The sequence below is a fragment of the Sipha flava genome, unplaced genomic scaffold (assembly GCF_003268045.1).
Source record: "Sipha flava isolate LNK unplaced genomic scaffold, YSA_version1 65_pilon_pilon, whole genome shotgun sequence".
NCBI lineage: Eukaryota > Metazoa > Arthropoda > Insecta > Hemiptera > Aphididae > Sipha > Sipha flava.
The window spans coordinates 1172037-1193046 of NW_020273605.1; the positions used below are offsets into that span (position 1 = coordinate 1172037).

The 21010-nt window shown below is 28.8% G+C and overlaps 3 protein-coding genes and 1 pseudogene across 6 annotated transcripts in view; 2 read left to right on the forward strand and 2 right to left on the reverse strand.

Moving 5' to 3' along the window:
• The window catches only part of LOC112691686 (probable phospholipid-transporting ATPase IA), a 28203-nt gene extending 25558 nt beyond the window's left edge, over positions 1–2645 (reverse strand). The window contains exon 1 of one of the 2 annotated variants that reach the window (XM_025566037.1): positions 2264–2645. Coding sequence is in view for 1 of the 2 variants with exons in the window: in XM_025566040.1 (XP_025421825.1) it covers positions 2264–2306 (43 nt within the window). In the remaining variant the exon portion in view is untranslated. The remainder of the gene's footprint in view (positions 1–2263) is intronic. The other variant, XM_025566040.1, reaches the window with a different exon arrangement.
• A 555-nt stretch (positions 2646–3200) lies between these two features.
• Positions 3201–7933, forward strand: LOC112691689 (vesicle-associated membrane protein 7). Of its 3 annotated transcripts, none has more exons than XM_025566046.1 (6): positions 3201–3601; positions 5876–6105; positions 6178–6315; positions 6383–6473; positions 6543–6703; positions 7775–7933. In XM_025566046.1, the coding sequence occupies exons 2-6, from the start codon at positions 5902–5904 to the stop codon at positions 7832–7834; spliced, it is 654 nt and encodes a 217-aa protein (XP_025421831.1). In that variant the 5' UTR covers positions 3201–3601; positions 5876–5901; the 3' UTR covers positions 7835–7933. The 3 variants fall into 3 exon arrangements, with proteins under 3 accessions (XP_025421831.1, XP_025421830.1, XP_025421832.1); XM_025566045.1 differs by having other exon boundaries at positions 3205–3662; positions 7775–7931; XM_025566047.1 differs by lacking the exon at positions 3201–3601 and adding an exon at positions 3916–4033.
• Positions 7934–12520: 4587 nt separating this feature from the next.
• LOC112691690 lies at positions 12521–12924 on the forward strand (annotated as a pseudogene).
• Positions 12925–14233: 1309 nt separating this feature from the next.
• Positions 14234–17705, reverse strand: LOC112691610 (putative leucine-rich repeat-containing protein DDB_G0290503). Its single transcript, XM_025565921.1, has 2 exons — positions 17295–17705; positions 14234–15190 (listed from the first exon to the last, which is right to left on the reverse strand). Exons 1-2 carry the CDS (start codon positions 17703–17705, stop codon positions 14234–14236), a joined length of 1368 nt encoding a protein of 455 aa, XP_025421706.1.
• Positions 17706–21010: the final 3305 nt, after the last annotated feature.

Here is a 21010-nt window from a genome sequence, read left to right on the forward strand (position 1 = left end):
CAAATAATAAACATACAGAACACTTGTTTAGCTAGTAGTCCTGCAAATATACTGTTTGCTGTCAGTATCTCTAACACGATATATGACAAATGAAAAAAAAATTATAAAACATGATACATAACCCATTACAACCAAAAATTAGATTTAATGACTAATATTATTTTGTATTCATAATTTAGGAAACACGGTATTGTCACAAAATTATGATAAGATTTTGTTGATAAGTTGACAAAATATAAAATTATATTAATATACAAGAAAAAATGTATTGATGTAAAAACACATTTTTATGATGAATTCAGTAAAAATAAATTACATCAAGTAGGTATGGCTTATTTTATTAGAAAACATTTGAAACAAATTCAACGCTTCAGAACAATCTCAGACCAAAATTAGGTTTATATTATATTAATTGAAGTTATTAATTTAACTTTAAGTTATGGAGATACAGGCATATTTGTTTGTATTAATAATTCAGGTTTTAATAACATAAATTATAAATTTTATTAAGTTTAATTTTAAATAATAAATCAATAATAATTAATTATGCTTGATACCTAATTTAACACATAAAGTAAGAAAATTGAAAAAATATTATGGTATAATTTTGTATTAGTCTTCTTAATATGACACACAGAATTATGAAAACACAACTATGTTTTTAAATGTGTAAAGTAAAGCAACATTTTTCATAACAATCTAGATACATATAAATCAAACGTTAAAATTGTAATTTGTTCTATAAACATTTTTAAAATGTAGGATGAGGAAATCAAGTAAATTAACCAAATTGTTTAAAAAAAAGTACTTAAAAAAAAAAATAATAATAATAATAATAATAATAATAATAATAATAAAAATAATATTCTTATAAAATCAGTGCACCCATTGCATTTTTCAAATTCTAAAATGTAAATTATATCTATATTATGTGCATATAAATTAAACTCAATACATATAAAAATAAATTTATAATACTAAAAATTAAATAACTATATTACATTATTAATATTGAAATTAATTTAATAGAGAAAGCATTATAAAATTGTAAATACTCATAAATTAATATATATATATATATATATATATATATAAATAATAAATAAATGTCAAGCCTAGAGTATTATTTGTAATTTACGACTTGTTTCAAATTAAAAATTCATCATCGGGTATATATGAAGTCAGTATATATAAAGTCAATAAAATCATAACTCATTATTTATTTCTATATACAAGTGTAAACTATTTATTTATATATAATCGTTTACGAGTATTAATAACTCATTCATTATTATTTTATTATTATTAAACATTAATTGATAAAAAATTGTTGTAGGATATGAGAAACAAAGCTAAAAAAAGTTATAAGTGTAAGATAATAAAAATTAAATGGAAATCTTACATATTTTCTCATTAAAAATTAATAATTTAAGGTCTAAACAATAATTATAAAAAGATCATACTTTAAAAATACATTTACATGAACTATTATTACAGCATAATATATAAACACTTACTTTTATGTCTATTATTAAGAATATATAATAGTATAAGTATTCTAGTACAATACTTTAGTATGTTTAGATAGAACACGGATTTAAAATGTACTTACATACCAATATAACTTGACTTAATGGTAGATCAATAGTTATTATTCTTAAAATTGGGAACAAAAATAATACTATTATCGAATAAAGTGTAAGTACATGCAGAATAATAAACCAATACAGAAAGGTTTTAATTATTTCTTTCTACATGATAAACTAGTTAATTTATAGCTCTAAGGGCTGTAAGACTGAAATCAACAGTGCTTAAAACCAATAAAATTGTGGTCATTTATAACTAGAAATCAATAAAAAAAACAAAAAATAAAGTAATCTAGATGACACACCTTAGCATAATAAGTATAGTCAAGTTATTATAATTTCTAAAATTGTTATAATTTAACAGTATGAAAAATGTATATAGTGTTTTTAACAACACAAATATATATTGAGCACACAAATTCAGATATAAAATAGAACACTTATAATAGCTTTCTAAATCACGTGAAAGTGAAAACGCCCTAATTATTAAAATCAAACAACTTGAGCGTGAAGTACCAACACTATCAAGAAATGTGGGGATTTGTTACAATGTTACTGAAATATGGATAACATTGTGCCAACATAGTATAATAGCTGTGTATGATAAGTACCATTGAGTTGAGTACGTAAAACATGTTTAATTTAACCGACGAGAAAACTATTGTTGAAATACTAACCGAGTCTGGTCAATTGTCTCCGGTTGCGCACCCAAGAGAACATGATTGCGTATTTACAGTGCCACGACGAGGGAGGAGTATCACGTTAACCACAGCCCAAGTGCGAGACGTCGATGGAGTATCGGCGCATCATTAATTTATTAATGATCGACGAAAGCGCACGAACGCAGGAACATGACCGAGACGAGCTGCACGGATACGAGTAAGACGCGTTTACGGAAAGAAGTAAAAACAATCAAAATCAAACAAACAAAGTGCAGATACGGACGCGAGGATCGACGCGTTTACGAATCGATTGTTAACATTTTCTTTGTTATTTTGCATTAATATATTCTATTCATTTGCCATTCGGGTAGCGAGAACTCCCAAACAAAACAACCGCACACGGTCCGCGTCCCGTTATCACCTGCAATGCCGCGTGTTATCGGCAATAATCGTTATGCGACGTTTGTCCGGGGCGACGGTCGAGCGCGGATTTCGCGTCGAAAACATCGGGTCGCCCGTCCCGTCACACGGGAGCAATTATTTCCCCCCCGCACGAAATGTCGTGAAGAACAGAGAAATGCGCTCTCTCGTCGTCGATACGGGCGAAACGAAGGGAAAACGATGGAACATTCAGCGAGCGACAAAAAATCATAACGCTATCGGCGCAATGGTACAACTGGTCGACAAATGTCTCTACGACAATAATAATAACGATATTGTAATCGTGTTCGGTTGCACGTTTTTCGCAAAAAGCCTACGGCAGCAGTGCCAAAACACGACCGACTACTCGTACCGTCCATCGTCGTCGTCGTCCCGCAGACACTGCGTTGGACAGACGGAGATACGGGCACCAGCTACTATCACCGCAATCGCAAAATATCGCTGCGTTTACTATGTTGTTGGCGACGACGACAACCGCAGCACGCCCATTCGGCAAAATAATTGATAATTCATTATTACTGTTCGATTCGTCCGCCGTCGACGTGCGGCCGATTGACGAGCTACGTCGCGCAAGCTTTTCTTTCCCCGTGCCCACCCCGTCGCCGTACCTAACCGTAGCGTTGATAAAACAACGATAGCGTACGAGACCTGTACTGACATCGGAATAACAACAATAATAATAATAACATGTATTGTATCGAATACTATACACGACGTCGTACATAGTATGTGATTATATTTCGTATAGAGGTAGTCGTCTCCACGGACGGTTGCATCGCACGACGCCCGTAATATCATTTTTCGCCTCGTTCACCTTCATCAGGCTTCCCGTCCTCACGGATCGCGATTGGTTCGAAGAAGCCTCAAAACATAATCGACTGCTTTTTAACATCACGGACGCGTATGTAAAATGTACGTTGATTGGAGAATTAAACATTGGAAAATTAACATTTAACGAAAATTTCGTATACGAGTGAGTATTGCACTCTGTATTATAAATATGGTGTAATAATATATTTTTGTATTCCTTTTGTTTCGGCTTATCGCTAAAGGTGAGTGGGAATAACAGAATTGCCCATTGATTTCACAATTTATCGATCAAGGCTAATATAAAAAAAAACGATTGTAAAAAATACGTAAAAAAAACCAATGTTTACTGTCCACTTAAGTTTTTTCCTTTGAATAGGAATAAGAGAACATTTGAGTATTTCTCAAGTTGTTTTTTTTTTTATCTTTGTGTAGAGATTGATTTCTAAATCAATCAAATCCTCTTCAATAATAATTAATAACTCGTTAAATATTAAACATTTCAAATATTTTTTGTTAGTGTTTCATTTGACTCAGGTGTGCATATGTGTTTATTAATCTTTGTTAGAAAGTAATTAATAAATTTCTTTATCAAATATTTTTTATATTCATTCTATGTGATATCTAAATAAAATTAATTTTATGACAATGTAATCCAAGATAATCTGATAAATTAAAGCATGATTCAAAACATAAACTATTAATTCAAATTGTATCTATGGGTATTTGTTAATTCAATCTTTCTTTTAAATAAAATTAATGTTCAAGTATTTTTAAATGTAATTTATCAATTTTTTGATAAAATTGACTACTTAAATTATTTCCAAATCGTAATTAATATCCTTTTAATTGTATTACATTTTCAAACAACTTTTGTAAACACAATTTTATATTAAAACTTTATATTTAAACTTAATATAATAAAAAGTATACATCCTCCATTTATTTTATGGTTTACTTTCCACTGTATTATTATTTAAAACATAACCAATAATTTAAACGAGCTTTTGACATATTGAACATTAAAAAAAGTGATTGTAAATTAAAATGTAAACCTTTGGACATACTACAGTTCAATTATTGTTTATTACTTACCAAAAATATGATAACTATTAATTATTATTTAGATATTGAATTATGTGTAAAAAAAAAAAAAAAAAGTAAATATAAATTAAATAAGCAAATATGATTATAATTATATAAATTAATTTTTAATAAAAATCTCAAATTAATTAATTATCACACAAATTTAATTTAACCTACCATTAAGAAGGTGGGTTTCAATTAGTTATTAAACTGAAGTACTATTTATTTTTTCTTGTTATGTTCAGTAACTAAATTTTAATAAAATCAAAAAAAATTCCAAAATGCAATAAGTTGTAAAACCAAATTTCAGAAATTAACAATATTTATATATTAAATAATTGTTTTTTTAAAAATCTAAAATTTTTAATACTTATATTTACCCGATATCAATATACTGATAAAACCACCAGTCTTCTGGATTATATTATTTGAAACATTCATTAAATCTTTTATAATTATACCTATATATTCATTATATAATAGTGTTATCAGTATAAATTATGTAATAGTTAATAGTCATACATTTTTTCATAACTGTATTTGGTCTTAAGATAAAAAATTTAATTAAATATTTGTGTTTTGGAGTAATAAAAAATGGTGAATCAATAGATATGAAATTATTGAAAAATTATAGTTAAGTTATTATAAATAACTATAAATTTTGTTTTTAATAACTTATTAATGTACTTCTATCAAAATTATAATTTATCAAGTTAATTTTATTCTATAATGGAAAATGCTCAGAGAAGTTAATTTTTTTTCTTTTTGTCAGTGTTTTAATTTTAATTGTTCTTATAGATATCACCAGTAGTTTAATTTAACCACAAACAGTAAAATTTAAATTACAGGATTCTAAAATATTATGATTTTTCAAAAATTTTAAATCAAATATATTGCTTGAAAGCTGATATAGTTTAATAAGTTTAAATTTAAACGTCTCACCAAAATGTTAAACTTAATTTAACTATCTATTTTACTTTTTAATAATTAAAAAATAAATTATTTTCTTATATAATTGTGAATCAAATTGCATTTATTATTAGATTTAATCTTGTGGTGTGAAAATTGAAAAGTTCCATCTGGTAAAAACAATATACTTATTTTCCATCCAAATATATCAATATATCATTATTCTTGACCTCATTGTTTTAAAAACAAGTTCCTCTTAATGTCTCTTTGCTAAATCAGCAGATTCAGTCTACAGTTATATCTATTTACTACTAATAAAGACTCACTAATTATTTTTTATCAATTATAGTGATTGGTAATTAAATCATTTTTATTTACTTTTAGGTAATTTATAAGACATACAATAAACAATGCCTCTCTTCTACAGCGTAGTTACCAGGGGTATGGTAGTGCTTGCTAAGCATGCAAACTACCAAGGTAATTTTGGTGAAATTTTGGAGTGTGTTTTAACTCAAATTGGACCAGAAAATAAAAAACAAAGTTTATTACACGATCGTTATTTGTATCATTACATTTGTGAAGATCAAATAATTTATATGTGTATCACAGACGATGTAAGTATTGATTTCGTTTTTAACATTATTATAGTAAATTGAATTTAACTATTTTTTTATTTTTATTTATAGGAATTCCAAAGATCCAAAGCATTTTTCTTTCTTAATGAAATAAAACGTAGATTCCAAGCTACATATAGTGTTCGAGCACAGAATGCTATTGCATATTCTATGAACTCTGAGTTTGCTCCAATACTTGCTTCTGAAATGGTATTGTCATTTTAATCCAATTTAAAATGTCAACATTTTGTAATAATAATAGTATCAATTTTTTCAGAAACGATTTTCTAATCTTAACGAATTTGATACATTATCGAAAGTACATGGACAACTCGATGAACTAAAAGACATAATGGTTCGAAATATTGGTAAAGAAAGAAATTAATTACCTAACAAATTAATAAATAAAAATAATATTTAATGGTAATTATTTACAGACAACGTAGCTCTTCGAGGAGAAAAACTTGAATTGTTGGTTAATAAAACTGAAAATTTGTGTTCACAATCCATGAATTTCAGAGTACAGAGTCGTACACTTCAACGTTCGTTATTCTGGAAAAATGTAAAAATTTATGTTTTATTTGTACTTATAGGAATTGTAAGTAAAATACATATATTTATTAAATATTATTTAAGTGACATTGAAATAATACAATTTTTTATCAAAATTACTTTTGAACATTAATTTAATTTAAAGTGTTTTGTTTTTCTATTACTTAACATTTTATAGCGCTTTAAAAAATAAAATTTATAGACATATTGGAAGGAATTAGGGTTGGTGTTTCAAAAACCTTATAAGCTTATTATAAAATTACTATTGAAAAAAAACACTGACACTCCAGATAACTTATAATATAATACATTTTTTTATTTAAATTTCGACAGCTCATGAATAATTTAATGAGTAAATTATAATATTATAATTTGAAGTCACATTTAATTAAAAACTTGATATTATTTCAATTTGAAAATTATTTATTTAAATTAAAATAATATTAATCAAAATTTTTGGAGATTCACGGATATAATTTAAAAAATTAATATTTTATAAGTTACAATAATTTAGTTAATGCTTTTCGAATTAGAGTTGATTTATATTTAATCGTAAAAAAAATCTGTAAAATTTTTTAATTTCAGGTTCAACATTAAATTTATCATATATTTTTATTTCTATGTTATGATACAATCCTGGAATAATTTAAGATGATCAGTAAAATTAGATAATATTATGCTCTTAAAACTTAAAAGTTATTTTTGTGTATAAAATATGCATACAAAACCTATTCTATACAAAAAAAAAATAGTTAATGGAATTTTAATATATTAGAATGAACAATAGTTATATACCTTTAAATTATTTAAATTTTAATACTTATATTATTTAATAACCATTAACTTCTAGATAGAAGTTATATTTTAACATTACATTAAATTACTATTTATCTATATACTTATATTTATTTATAAAATAATATTAAATGTACTTTACCTGGGTAATGTATAAAATATTCATTTTTGAACTTTACCCGTAACATATAAATTTCGAAAATAAATAAATAATAAAAACCATTAAATTTTTTTTAAATAAATTGTATTATTTGTATATTTGTATATTATAGTTTTTCTTATTAAAATTCAATCTAAAATTAAAAATCATTTTTTTTTTCAGGCTATTATATATTTTGTTGCTGTCTTTTTCTGTGGATCACTTGTTCTCAATTGTAATTAACTTTTTGTATTTATTGTGTATCCATATCATAACATCTAAAAGTATGTTTCTCCTGATTGTTTATGATTTCTAGATTGTTAAATATTATGTACTGTAATAATATAAAGTTATAATTATGAAATATTGTTTTAGTCAATTTATTATTGTAAACCATCTAATTTTATTTTGGTCATAAAGAAATGTTGTGATAAAATTTACTATTGTACTATAAATATTAATTAATGAACGATTTTTTCTATAGAATATCTCATTTATTGTAAATTTTACTTAACCAACATTAATTTTTATGTGTAAAATTTTTATTTTTAGTTTTTTATAAATGCTTTATTTATTATTACATATTGAATTATTAATTTTTAGATGAGATGAATGAACTTATTTAGAAATAATTTACATTAAAAATATTACTTTACAATAAAATAATAATTTATATAATTAATTATAAAAGCTTATTGGTTCATAATTTATAGTTAATAAATATTAAATATATTTTTACTTCAATTTTGAATGATAAAAATATAAATTTCCAACTTTAACCCTATTTAATACTACATTTTATGCACATTTTATTTAAATTAATTTTTAATACTTTCGTAATAAAAAATGTATTGCAATTCTATTAGAGTTTTTCACTTTGATTATTGTTATAAAATATTGAAAAATGTATATAACAATTTTATTTATGTTTGTACTTATGTTGTAATTATTACCAATACTTTACCAATGTTTACGGTTTGAATATTGTTTATATAATTATTCGATAAATAATATATATATGTATGGAATCAGTAGGAATAACGTTAGACGAATGTTAATCTTAGGCTCAAAATATTACAATGCAACAACAAATTACAAAACACTTAAAAACAAACAAAGTATGTAACAACTATAACACTCTTCACAATGACTCATCAGGCGTTACAACATCACTGCCTTCTCCAGACAGGTCATCACACCGCCTTGAATTGGCCTGACCAACCCCAGTGTTACCATCCCATTATTATATATATATAAATATGAAAATATTCAAATCAGTTTTTAATACATGTCAGTACAAGTATAGTAACATGTAAAGACTGCATTTACCCCAAGTTCATATGGGGCATGAGCCCAAGGCTCTCAACCGATGAAAACTCCAAAAAATATAATTTACATTTTTACAATTAAACATATTGGCGCAACTTATTTCTACTAAATATTTAACTGTCAGGTATAAATAATAAGTTATAGTTTACAAATAATATTCAACTCAAAATTTAAATCCTATAAATACAATGATTACTTCTTTAATGATAAATTTGATTAAAAAATGTACAATTGTACAACATACAATGACAGTCTACTAAGTTACATATTTTTAGGACTAGGAAGTTGATGACCTTAAAACCATTAAAAAATTACCAATAAAATTACAAATATTTGCTTTACATTAATAAAAATATTTTACTTTATTTTACTATAATATTCTACATAAATTTATAAAAACTTACAAATTATTCAAAAAATGACATAAAAATAACAACAAATGTCCTTAAAATATGAAATAAAAAATGACAAACATTTGTTTTATAAATTTATCAAAACTTACAAATTACTCAAAAATCAAAATCATTAGGGCGTATTTGATGTTATCAACAGTAAATAAACGAAGATTATCTGTTTATAAATATTTGTATTTGGAAAAACTTCTTTCCGCCTCAGGGGCGTATTTAGACTTACATCTAGGGGGAGGAACTCAAATTTTTTCTTTAATTCAGGCTCAAAATTTACAAGTACAATTTTTGGTAATATTTATATCAGGTGAACCTTTAATATTTGTGTTTTTTTTTTTTTAATCTTATGTCGGATCCACTTAGAATGGTCTTTTGTGTAGTTCTTTTTTAACACCTATCTGTATTTTGAAATTTTCACTTGTGTTTTATCTAATTTTTCATTAAGTATGTACTGGATCTTCAATCAAAATAATATATATTATTTATCGTTATGGGACATATAAACGTTATAAGCAATTAAATGTTTCACGCTATAAATAATTTAAGCGTTTAATAGTTTAAAAAATTTTCCGTTTACCGTTATTGACAATTAAACCATAATGAAAAATTTAGCGTTTTGCGTTATTTAAATTAGTGTAAAATTTGAAACGTTTTTAAATGTAGTAACACTAAAATAAATCATAATTTTTGTTTCTTAATAAAATACCCATTGCTTATATAAAAATTGTCTTGGTCTAAAAATTCTCGTGGGAGGGACGATTGCCCCCCTCCCCCCCTCAAATACACCACTGCTTCACTTCTACCGAAGTGATTAGGAGGTACAGACGATCACTAGCCAACGTTTTAATTTTCGTAATTTCGAAAATATTACGAAAAAAATAATAAAATTTAAATATAATAGGTATTATTCACTATAACATGACAATGACGCGACAACTGTAATCGACGAAGTAAAATCAGATAGGTACTAATTGAATGTTAGAAAAAAAAAATAAAATATAGGTATAATAATATTCATTACAACTAGGGCTGACGGTATACCGGTCTTTTCAAATTGTTTTGGTAAACGGTGTACCGTAAAAAACCGTCTAAACGGTATACCGTGTAAAATTTATCAACGAGGAAACTTTTCTATTTATAAAATGTTTAGTATTGAGAATTCTGGCCCTTATGGGTTATACACTATACAGCCCAGACTGCCGGGGTATAGAACTTAGTACAACAACTAACAAGAAACCCGATTTATTGATAATTTTGTCATCATGTTTAAACCATTGTAACTTATGAGTTATTCTTGACCAAATTGTGAATACCTATTGTCGACGGTCGTTGTGGTTTTGTTATTTGACAATTAAAAACAGTTCAACTTCATCAGCCATCAGGCATATAACATTCTAAACATCAAGTCATCATAAACGTATGCAAATTGAAAACCTAATACTCGGCATGAATATCTTATATTTTTGTGTTACTAATAATCTCAAACAAGTTAAAATTATAATAAATTTAAATTATTTACACTAAAAGCGGAGTTAATATTTACCTTATTATAATTCAGAAATGCCAAAACAGTTCAGTTCAATTTTTGGCTCTAACATTAAATGTTATGTAATCAAATTTTGATTGTTAGACTTCGAATGCACAACATCAATGTACCTATAGGAATAACAGTGCACAGGGACCCCCGCAGAAATGTAGCTCAAAGGGGGCAAAAAAATTGTAAGTACCTAAATACTTATAGGAAGATTTACTGCTACATATTTCATCTACTCATATTTTGTAATACTATCATCAATAATTTTTAAAAATCAAAACTCATTTAAGTTTATATAAAATTACACTATTAGTTTTAATATTTATAAGAAAAAATATAATAAAGTTTAAACAAAAAACAACTTTATTTGATTGAATTCACATCATATTTTATTATTTTATTCAAAAAGTAATGACAATCTCCTTTTGTTTGAAGCAAATAAATTAATTGAATCATAAATTTGTTGATTACAAAAATTTTAGATACTTGTTAGGTACAAGGATTTTCGAATAGTCTCTGAATACCCAAGAATACCCTTTATGTAAAAAAACTTCCAATTTTGCAAGTGACACGAAAATCTCAGGGGAGAGGCTATGGCCCTCCATCCGGGCGTCCCTAACAGTGCACTATATTGATAATGACTGGATTTTGCAAACAAATTATTTAACATGCACCAGCTTAGATGTAGACCATACATCTTTTAATTTACGTGATATTATTGAATCAACTCTAGTTGATTGGGGTATTCAAATATCAAACATTTCTGGTGCAACTACAGACAACCGAACAAATGTGATTAAAGCAGTTGAACTATTGGGAATTAATAGAATCAATAATAAAGTTATCTAGTAGGAGCTAAAAAATATATTGAAGTACAAATATTAAGGTAAAAAGTTTAATTATTATAAATATGTAGATAATTTGGGAATGTAATTAAGTAGTAGTACTGGGATTTACTAATAGTTAGTTGTGACGGACACTAATTTGAGACATTTTAACAGATTTTTTACATAGCAAAATATTACTTTTAATTTATCCATAGCATAAAATTTTTATTATATCTGAAATAAATAGGAGAAGATTAATATGGGCTGGACATGTCTGGAGGAAAGAGGGCTCTTTCATTAAGGCTATTATTAAAGAAAATCCGACTGGGAAAAGACCGTTAGGAAGACCGCGTTTACGATGGGTGGATCGTATCAAAAAGGATGTTAAAGCAGTAGAACCAAATACACAGTGGAGTTAAGCTGCAGAGGATAGGGAAAGATAGCGGCAAATTTGTTTGCAGGGATGGTTTTGAAGGCCGTAACCTACAACAAGAAGAAGAAGAATAAAAATAGTCCTCGTTAATCTAGAAAAACAAACGTAACCATAGCGGTTATAGAGTGTTTGATTGGTTACGTTTATTAAAATAAAATTCAACAAAATAAACTCATACAACGTCGATTGCCTGTACATGATAAATTTAATAATGTCGTATAATGACTGAATAACACTATTCCAAAGAAACGCTTTTTAACCCACCGGCTTATAGGTACCTACCGGAAATTTTTCGAATGTTACAAGAGCAGCAGGAGTGCGACACAGCCTATCAATATTTTTAATGTGCTAAACCATTGGATTTTTTTTACAGGGGATTGAAGTCTCTTGAAGGTGCACGTTACATATATTATGCGTTATGCGTCTGCATAAATTGAGGATGTCAACTGATGTTCGAAATGAAAATGCTGTTGCAGGAGTTCCTGTTGTTCCCGAATATATCGATGCTGTACCTGCATGCGAACAAAATCGAGGACATCGTGGAAGTGTTCAATCTGCGGACGCTAACGTTGAACAAGAACCCGATGTGCGTGACATGCGTGCACTATCGGAGCATCGTCATCTACATGGTGCCGGGACTCTAGAAGTTGGACAACGCGGTGGTGGTGCGCTTGGAGCGCAGCTCGTCTAAGTCGTCGCTGATCAGCAATAGCATGTGGGCGCGCTTGTCGGCAGCGTACCCGGACGACTTTGCGGCGCCCAAAAATTAAATTTTTAACAAAATTAAGCATTACACAACATTAGTTATCTGTATTAAAAATATATATAAATATATTATATGTATTAAAAATAGATGGTCTAATTTTCCCTGTCGTAGTTATAATGAAAACAAGTTAATTAATAGCAAAGTATAAATAAATAGCGTGTAATGTCACGATTGAATAATAATACAATTATTATGATCATAATAAAATACTAAAATAGACAAAAACGCCGACATTCGACGACAGTTAAATCAAATAAAAATTAATTAATTAATTTGGTATATAATTTAGGAATTATTTTAGTGTAATGTATACAACTTAATTGTTTCATGATTCTTAAAAATGCAAATTAAAAAAAAATATTAAGATAAAGGTAGGTACCTACTTATAAACAGAATATTTAATGCATCAAAATAATATCATCTTTTTAAAAATGTATATAAAACAATATATATATATATTATATATATACCTATATAGGAGAAATATATAATTTAATTAATAAATGTAATTTCGTCTTTATAGCTTGATTAACCTAATTGACAATATTATAAGGTAAAATCTTAATCATATCTGGTACTTAAATTATTAGTTTCTTTGATAATTTTATTTTAAAAAGTTGACTTTCATAGCATTATAATTTTCAAATATATTTACCACGTCATCCAACTTTATTTTTGCAGCAACATCTCTTTCTATATGTAATACTGCAATATTAGATAGGCGATTTTATCCCATGTTATTTCGCAGAAAGTTTTTTATCAATTTTTAATTTTAAAAATTATCTTTCTGCCGAAGCTACTTTTACTGGTAAAGTTAAATAAACGATACAAGCAATTAAAACTTAACAATAACAATAGCAATATCAGTATAGTTAACATCTTACCTACTTAAAATGTAATAGTTTTGATGTTAAGTATAAATATAAGATATAAAGAAAATAACCAATTTTTATTATTAGTCCAAACAAGTGTTACTTGACCAATATACCCGCTGATCTATTAGATAATATTATTGTACATTTTATTGCTACTCGGGATAGTATTCGATAAACGCAATACAAACGTTGAATTGACTTTGTCAGTGCGATTATTTTTGCGGCCCAACCTAGGTTCGTAGACAGTTATCAGTTTGATTTACATGAAATTATTTACCATAAACGCGCGTGCATTTTCATCGCAAATATCGAGAATAGGTTAGTTTTTATTTAAAAACATTTAGCTATTGAATTTCAGCAGAGACTCGTGTAGAGACGATTTCGGGCAAGCGTTTCAACACGCATTTCGACTTGTTGCCCCGTTGCACACCGTTTGTGTTTGGCGTAGCGATACCTACGGCAGCGCAGTTGTTACTGCATGAGGCTGCAGGTGCAGATATTTGACAAGCTGCTAGACGAGCAACACTTGGTCGTGGAGATATCCAATCGCATGGCCGGTGCGCTGACGGAGGCCGGAGGGCACTTTTTGGTGGTGGACGGGACCGGTGGGCACTTTTTCGTGGCGGGCGGAGGACAACACGACGGTGCCGCGCAAACGACACAACGGCTCGCGGTCGACGCGGAGCAATTCTTGCACGACTGAAGCGCCCCGACCTCGTCCCGCAGACAGCACACCTGCTGCTCTAGGTTGGCGATCTTCTTCGACTTCTGACGCACGTCGCACGCCAGCGTGTCCCGGTCCCGTTCCAGCTGCTCGCGTCTGCAGTCGTCCCGCCCGGTCTGCACATCCTCCGAGCTCTTGATCTTGTTCAGCAGACACTCGCTGGCGCGCACCTTCGCCCTGACCACCTCCGCTTCGGCCACGGCCCGTTCGCCATCCCGCCGCAGCTCGGTCGTCTGGTGCTTCATGCGGCACACGCTCTCCTCCTTGTCCCGGTTCTCCTTGTTTATCCGCTGCGCTCGGGCCGCCGCGTCCCGCTGGTCCCGTTCGTTCGCGTCTCGCTGCTCGGCGGCCAGCACGGTCAGCCGGGCCGTGGTCACACGCTCGCACTCCGCCGTCTGCTTGGCGTCGGCCAGCTCCGCCTTGACGCCTCGCAGCGCCTCCCGCTTCGCCTCCAGCTCGTTGCACAGTTTACGCTTCTCCAGTGTCAGGCATTCCTCGGCCCGCGCGGCCCGCGACTTGGCATCCGCCAGCTTCGACCGGTTGCATTCCAGCTCCTTCTGCAGCCGGCAGAACGCATCGTTCAGCCGCTCCAGCTCGGCTTGCCGCTCGCACACCCGGCTCCGCACGCAACTCAGTTCTTCTTCCTTGGACTTCACTTTCTTCCGCAGGCACTCCACCATGCTGCTCAGTTCGTTCGCTCTGGCCTGAAACACCGAACGGACGTATACCGTTAAGAACCAAACCGGTAATTACCTTTCCGTACAGTCTCATCGACCGTACCAGTAAATTATGTACAATGAAATACAATTCGGTTGGTGTTGAGGGGTGGAGATTGGAGATTACTGATTTACCCACCATCTCTTCGTCGTCCATTTTTTATCAGAAATTTACAAATGAGAGTTCAGTGGAGCGTCGATTATCCGCAGCACTAATTGGGACCGAGGGGAGTGCGGATAATCAGATAACAATTAAAATATTTAAAAACAAAGTTAAAAAATTGATTTACTAGATATAAATACTAATTATAATATGCATACATAATATAAAATATAATAAAATAGAAATATAACGCATTTCATATTATTTACACAATATAAAGAATAAAACGAATGATAAAACTAAAATAAATTAAGCTAAAAATAAATTTTGTAGTTTGGATAATCGACGCTCCACTGTATTTAACTTTGGCGTTCTATACGTGTTATTGTCCATCGATTCTCAAACTGGAGAGGAGGGGCATCAATATGTGAAATAATTATAGACCTATAAATTAAGTTTATAGGTCTATGGAAATAACCAGGAAGGTGTTTTTGTAAACATCGTCATGACATTTCATCATCATTGTTGAGAATTACAAGTGATAAAATTTTAGGATTGCCAATAAAAACATTTTATTAGTCATTTTAATTTATCACTACTTTTCAATGTTGATATCATAATAAAAATATCGCTCAAAATCTTGTTGACATTATAGGAGGTCACGGCCTCAAAAATATTGAAAACCGCTGTTAAAGATATTTAATGTATTATACATTTTTAACACATATGTTTCTACCAATTATTATAAATCTAGAAAATAAATATGTTTTTAAATTTCTCCTGAACATCATTAAAATGTAGTTTTAATGGAACTATTAAAATTAAACATTTTTCAAATCATTTGGAAATAAAAAAAAAATGGCATCCAAATGACAACTCACAACTGACATTGTTTACGGTCATGTGTAGACCACGTCAGGATTTCAAAATAAGATTTTTCAAATATTTTTTATTTAGACACTTCCCATAATATATTTATCAAATTTAGGTTTATATAAAAAAAAAATGTTCGCTATTTTCCACTGTTAGAAGAATAGTCAAATTGCGATAATTTGAACCTCGATCTCTCGTAGCTTTTACAACTCGAATTATACTTTAGGTAGTAGCGTATTGACGGAGGGTAATTTTCTGAGTAGTTTTTAATTATAGTACCATACGTTTATGGATAAACGTAAAATATTTTCTGAATCTCGCTAGCAGTTTTTATCATATGAAGTCGTCGAGTGACTATCTTCCATTAATTTTTATTAACTATAAACTATAGTTTTCAAGTGTAATATTTTATATCCTCCCCATAAAAGATACCTAGATACCCCACTGACTTGAAGCAAATTTTCAAACTAGTTTCAATGTTCAGACTTTTTAATAATATAATTTATTAAAAAAATAAATAATAAATGTCAATAGGTATATAATATACATTAAATAACTCAAATTTCTTTACACTTGTATTTATACCCCTTCCGATACGTGTTATTGCGACCGAAAATTATTATTTTTTTTCCACCTAAGTATTTTGATTAGGCATTTAATTTAAGTTCGTTCATGATAAATGGTACTTTCTATTTTATTTAATTTGAAGTAATATAGATAGGTACTAAAGTTAAATGAACATATAATTTTATATAATTTTATATAATTTTTTTATATAATCATAAAAACCTAGATTATTATTTGGATGAACACAGTTTGAGATAATTTAATTACTTACTCTATTGTATTATATAAATAATTTAATTCGTCTACATTTAAAAGACTTAAATTAATAATTATCATTATAATTATATTATTATTTAATATAAATTCCTAATAATTAGGAATTCATATTAAACAACAATTATTGTTTGAGTATCTTGAGTACCTATTTATTTAGAATGTAGAAGTTATTATTAACTTCAGCAATACAAAATATACATACACATAATTATGTGTATTAAAAAAAAATAAAAATAAATGATTATTATTTGTTATAACTATAATTATACTTACTTCAGCATTACATAATTCAATTTCAAGGCCATTTTTTACTTTTTCCAAATTTTCTATTTCAGTTAAAAGTCTTTGTTCACTCTCTTTGAGTCTATTTATCTTTTTAGTCATGCATACATTGGACTCATGTTCTTTGTTAATTTTTGATCGTAAACAACTTTCTTCTTCTTCGCTTGATTTTAGTTTTTTTTGTTGTGCGCTAACCATGCATAGTTGCTCTTCATTCATTTTTTTCAACTTAATTTCGAGGTCTTCTGCCCGTTGTTGCAAATTGCCTTTTCTCACTTTCAACTCATTCTTCTTTTCGATGTCTGCATCATATGTGACTAATTTTGTTTCTAGTTCACATATTTTTTTTTTTTCACAGGTTAGCTTGTTTTGCAAATCATTTATTGCTTGATTGAATGTCATCTGTAAAATATATTGTCAATTCATTTATTCCACGCGAAATATTTTTGTTACAAAAAAAAAACTTACATTTGATTCGTGTGGAATAAATTTGTCTTAAAAAAAAAAAATGTATTTACTAAATTAATGTGTTTCCAGTTTTAAAACTAATTGTTTGTCTTGTTTTCATTAAACTACAAGTGCATAATATACTAGCCTGTATATATAATATTATAATCTAATATAAATCCAGTAACACATTTTTTGTAATTTCAAATCAGTTACAAATTGTTAGCGCTTAAGCTAGCTGAGGTGATTTTTGAACTGTTTTGTTGTATGTGATGTGCATTGATAATAAAATCTAATCTATTTACGTAATATAATTATACTATAGTAAAATGATAGTAAAATGATAGTAAGATAGTAAAATGGATCAATGAGGCTGAATATTGTTATTCGTTCTTCGAACATAATACAGATGCAAGCGAGTATAGAACTATTTTCAGTCACATATTTAGAGAATTATTGAAAATAGTCTCATAGTTATTGAGAATTTATTGTAATTTATTTGTGATAAAAATTTACAAACTATTTTTCTAAGAACTATTATAGCCATAGGTATGCAATATGCTTTATACAAGGAAGTATCGAAATGTGCTGATCACCTAAAACGTCTTCAACTTTAAAATCAATTAAAATTTATCAAAATTAGAAGATCGTCTAAATTCAATAAGCTGTTGACTATCGAATCAAAACTGTTGAATAGCATATACTTTGAAGATATCGCTACCGAAAAATCACGAAAATATGCCATTTTAAATATATTTTTATAAATTATTTAAATATTTACCTTTGTTTTCAATTTTTTTTTTTTTTAATAACACATAGTTTATTATGTATAACATAATATTGTAAAAACCATTAAATAATTTAAAATAAATATTTAATAAAAACAGAGATAATTTTGTTGCCTATAGGGTTATTTTTTCAATAATAATAGTAATATCTAAGTATAGAAATCTATACAAAAATTCGTTAACAGTACAGTGCTTACAGCGGTTATAGGTTTAATATACTATATGTGTATTTAATCTATGCAGCGGTACAGTATAGTTAAATCCAAAACTAAAGCGTACATAAAAAGGGCGTGCTATGTAGTATAGATTAAATACACATGTAACCAGTGCTAGCGCGTGGGGTATGCAGAAAATGCAATCGTACAGGGCCTCGAACTTTTGGATCAGCTCTTGGGTCTCACGCTTCTATTTTTTAGTATATTCAGATCCAGGACTTCACGTTTATGATTTGCATAGACAAACCTCGCAAATCATAGCACTGGCACCGACTACCGTCAGTTGGAAACACATCGACATCAAAGCAGTGGCGTCATTTGGGGGGGGGCAAGATGGGCATTTACCACTTTCTAATTAAAGAGCATCTCAAAGGGCCGGTATTGTAATTTAGCCATAAACCGTTATTTGTCAAAAATCAAGCGTATTTTTATAATTTTGAAAATACTAAATACAAGATAATTATTTATTGCTACAATATTTGGTAATTACCAATTAGTATAAACTATAGACACGTGAAAATTTTACAAGAGTATTAGATTTTTGAATAAACTTAACCATCATTTCAACAATTCTAGCAATTAAATAATTTTTACTTGTTATATTTTCTTACAGTTCGGTGTTGACACGCAATGCGGTCGCAAGTTATGCGATTGTTCGCTCAGTTATCGCGTTATAATTTAATTAATATGTAATCTATTACGGTCTCCTATCTGTTCGAGCTTTCATTATTTTTATGGTTAACACCTCTCCGAAAATGTCCAAGCCCAAACGGTTGCTGCCATCATCTCCAAATTCACCAATTCAAACAGAACATAAAAAATCTAGATCATTCGTTTCGCCAAATAAATTCGCTGTCCTGGCGAAAGAAGAGGATAACGAAATCAATCAATCTCGACACCGCTTGTATTACTTCAAACATAATCAACGATTCTATTACTACTAACTCTACTACTCTATTACTTCAACAGGACAACCCCAGTTTTGAGATAAAATGAGTTTTTAAATATACAATGTGACGCGTAAAATCTGCAGCAATGCCGCCACTAGTAATAAAAGATAAGGTCCTTGCTACAATGACTATTATTTCATAAATCATGTTGTTATACTTTATATTATTTACGTAATACGTATAATTTGTACGTCAATAAGTCGAGACACTCAATAAGTGACTATAATCGATAATAGCAACATTATAGACAGCAAAACTATAAATAAGTACTAAACTATTAAATAATATAACAGCCATGACTTTACTATCCCACCGGGTTCTCATGAAAAAAAATTTCTGATATTATTGATAAACGTTTACGGTAAAACCGAATTATTTAATGATCCATTTTAAAATACTAGGTACTTGCATAACAATAATTATCATCTACTTATGCTAATAATAAATTTATTGAAAATCAACTTCAAAAAAATCAAAATACTTTCGAAGCACGAGTCACGAGAAAGCAACGACTACCTATAATAGATAGATAAATTTTGAAACAATCTTCAATTTATAGCTTTTGCTTTGGGAGAACCCTTTCAACCGGATGCCCGTGTGCATTGCACATCCAATTGTTGCGGCACTGACTCTCTGTCATTCCGATATATCTTTCAATTTTCAATATTATACTCACTTATTGATTTGTTAAAATGTGTTTATGTATTGATTCGATTGCACCATACTTTTTATTAAATAAATAAATTATCTATTGCGAATTTTTGCAATGGGTATACTAATATATTTTTAAAACAATTAGTACACATTGTTTTCATATAATTTTTACAATAACTATAAAATTATCTAAACACGAAAACATAAGGCAATAACCTAAAATGAACAGGAGTATTGTGAAGTTAGCAAATAACATTGATTTAATACAAATAAATTATAGTGAATTTATCATGCCAGTCATTGGTCTTTTTGAGGCCTAGGGCCTGTGTGCAATGCACATTCTACACACCTAGTGTTTACATCACTGACAGTAGTCTTATACTGTATGTATTGTGAAATTAAAATATGATGTGAAAAGCAGTTTAATTCTATACAATATTTAAATGTTAATATATTTTTTAATTTGCTTTAAAACAAACATATTTTTAGTGCATAATTATATGGTTTTTAGGGCACACACACTTGCATACTTAGTGGTTTTTTAGAGCTTTAAGTTTTTTGCCCTAGTTATATTAATTTTTTTTGTCAGTAGAAACTATAATTTATAGTTTATTGGTCTCAAAATCGATAAAACGGTAAATGCAATATGTAAC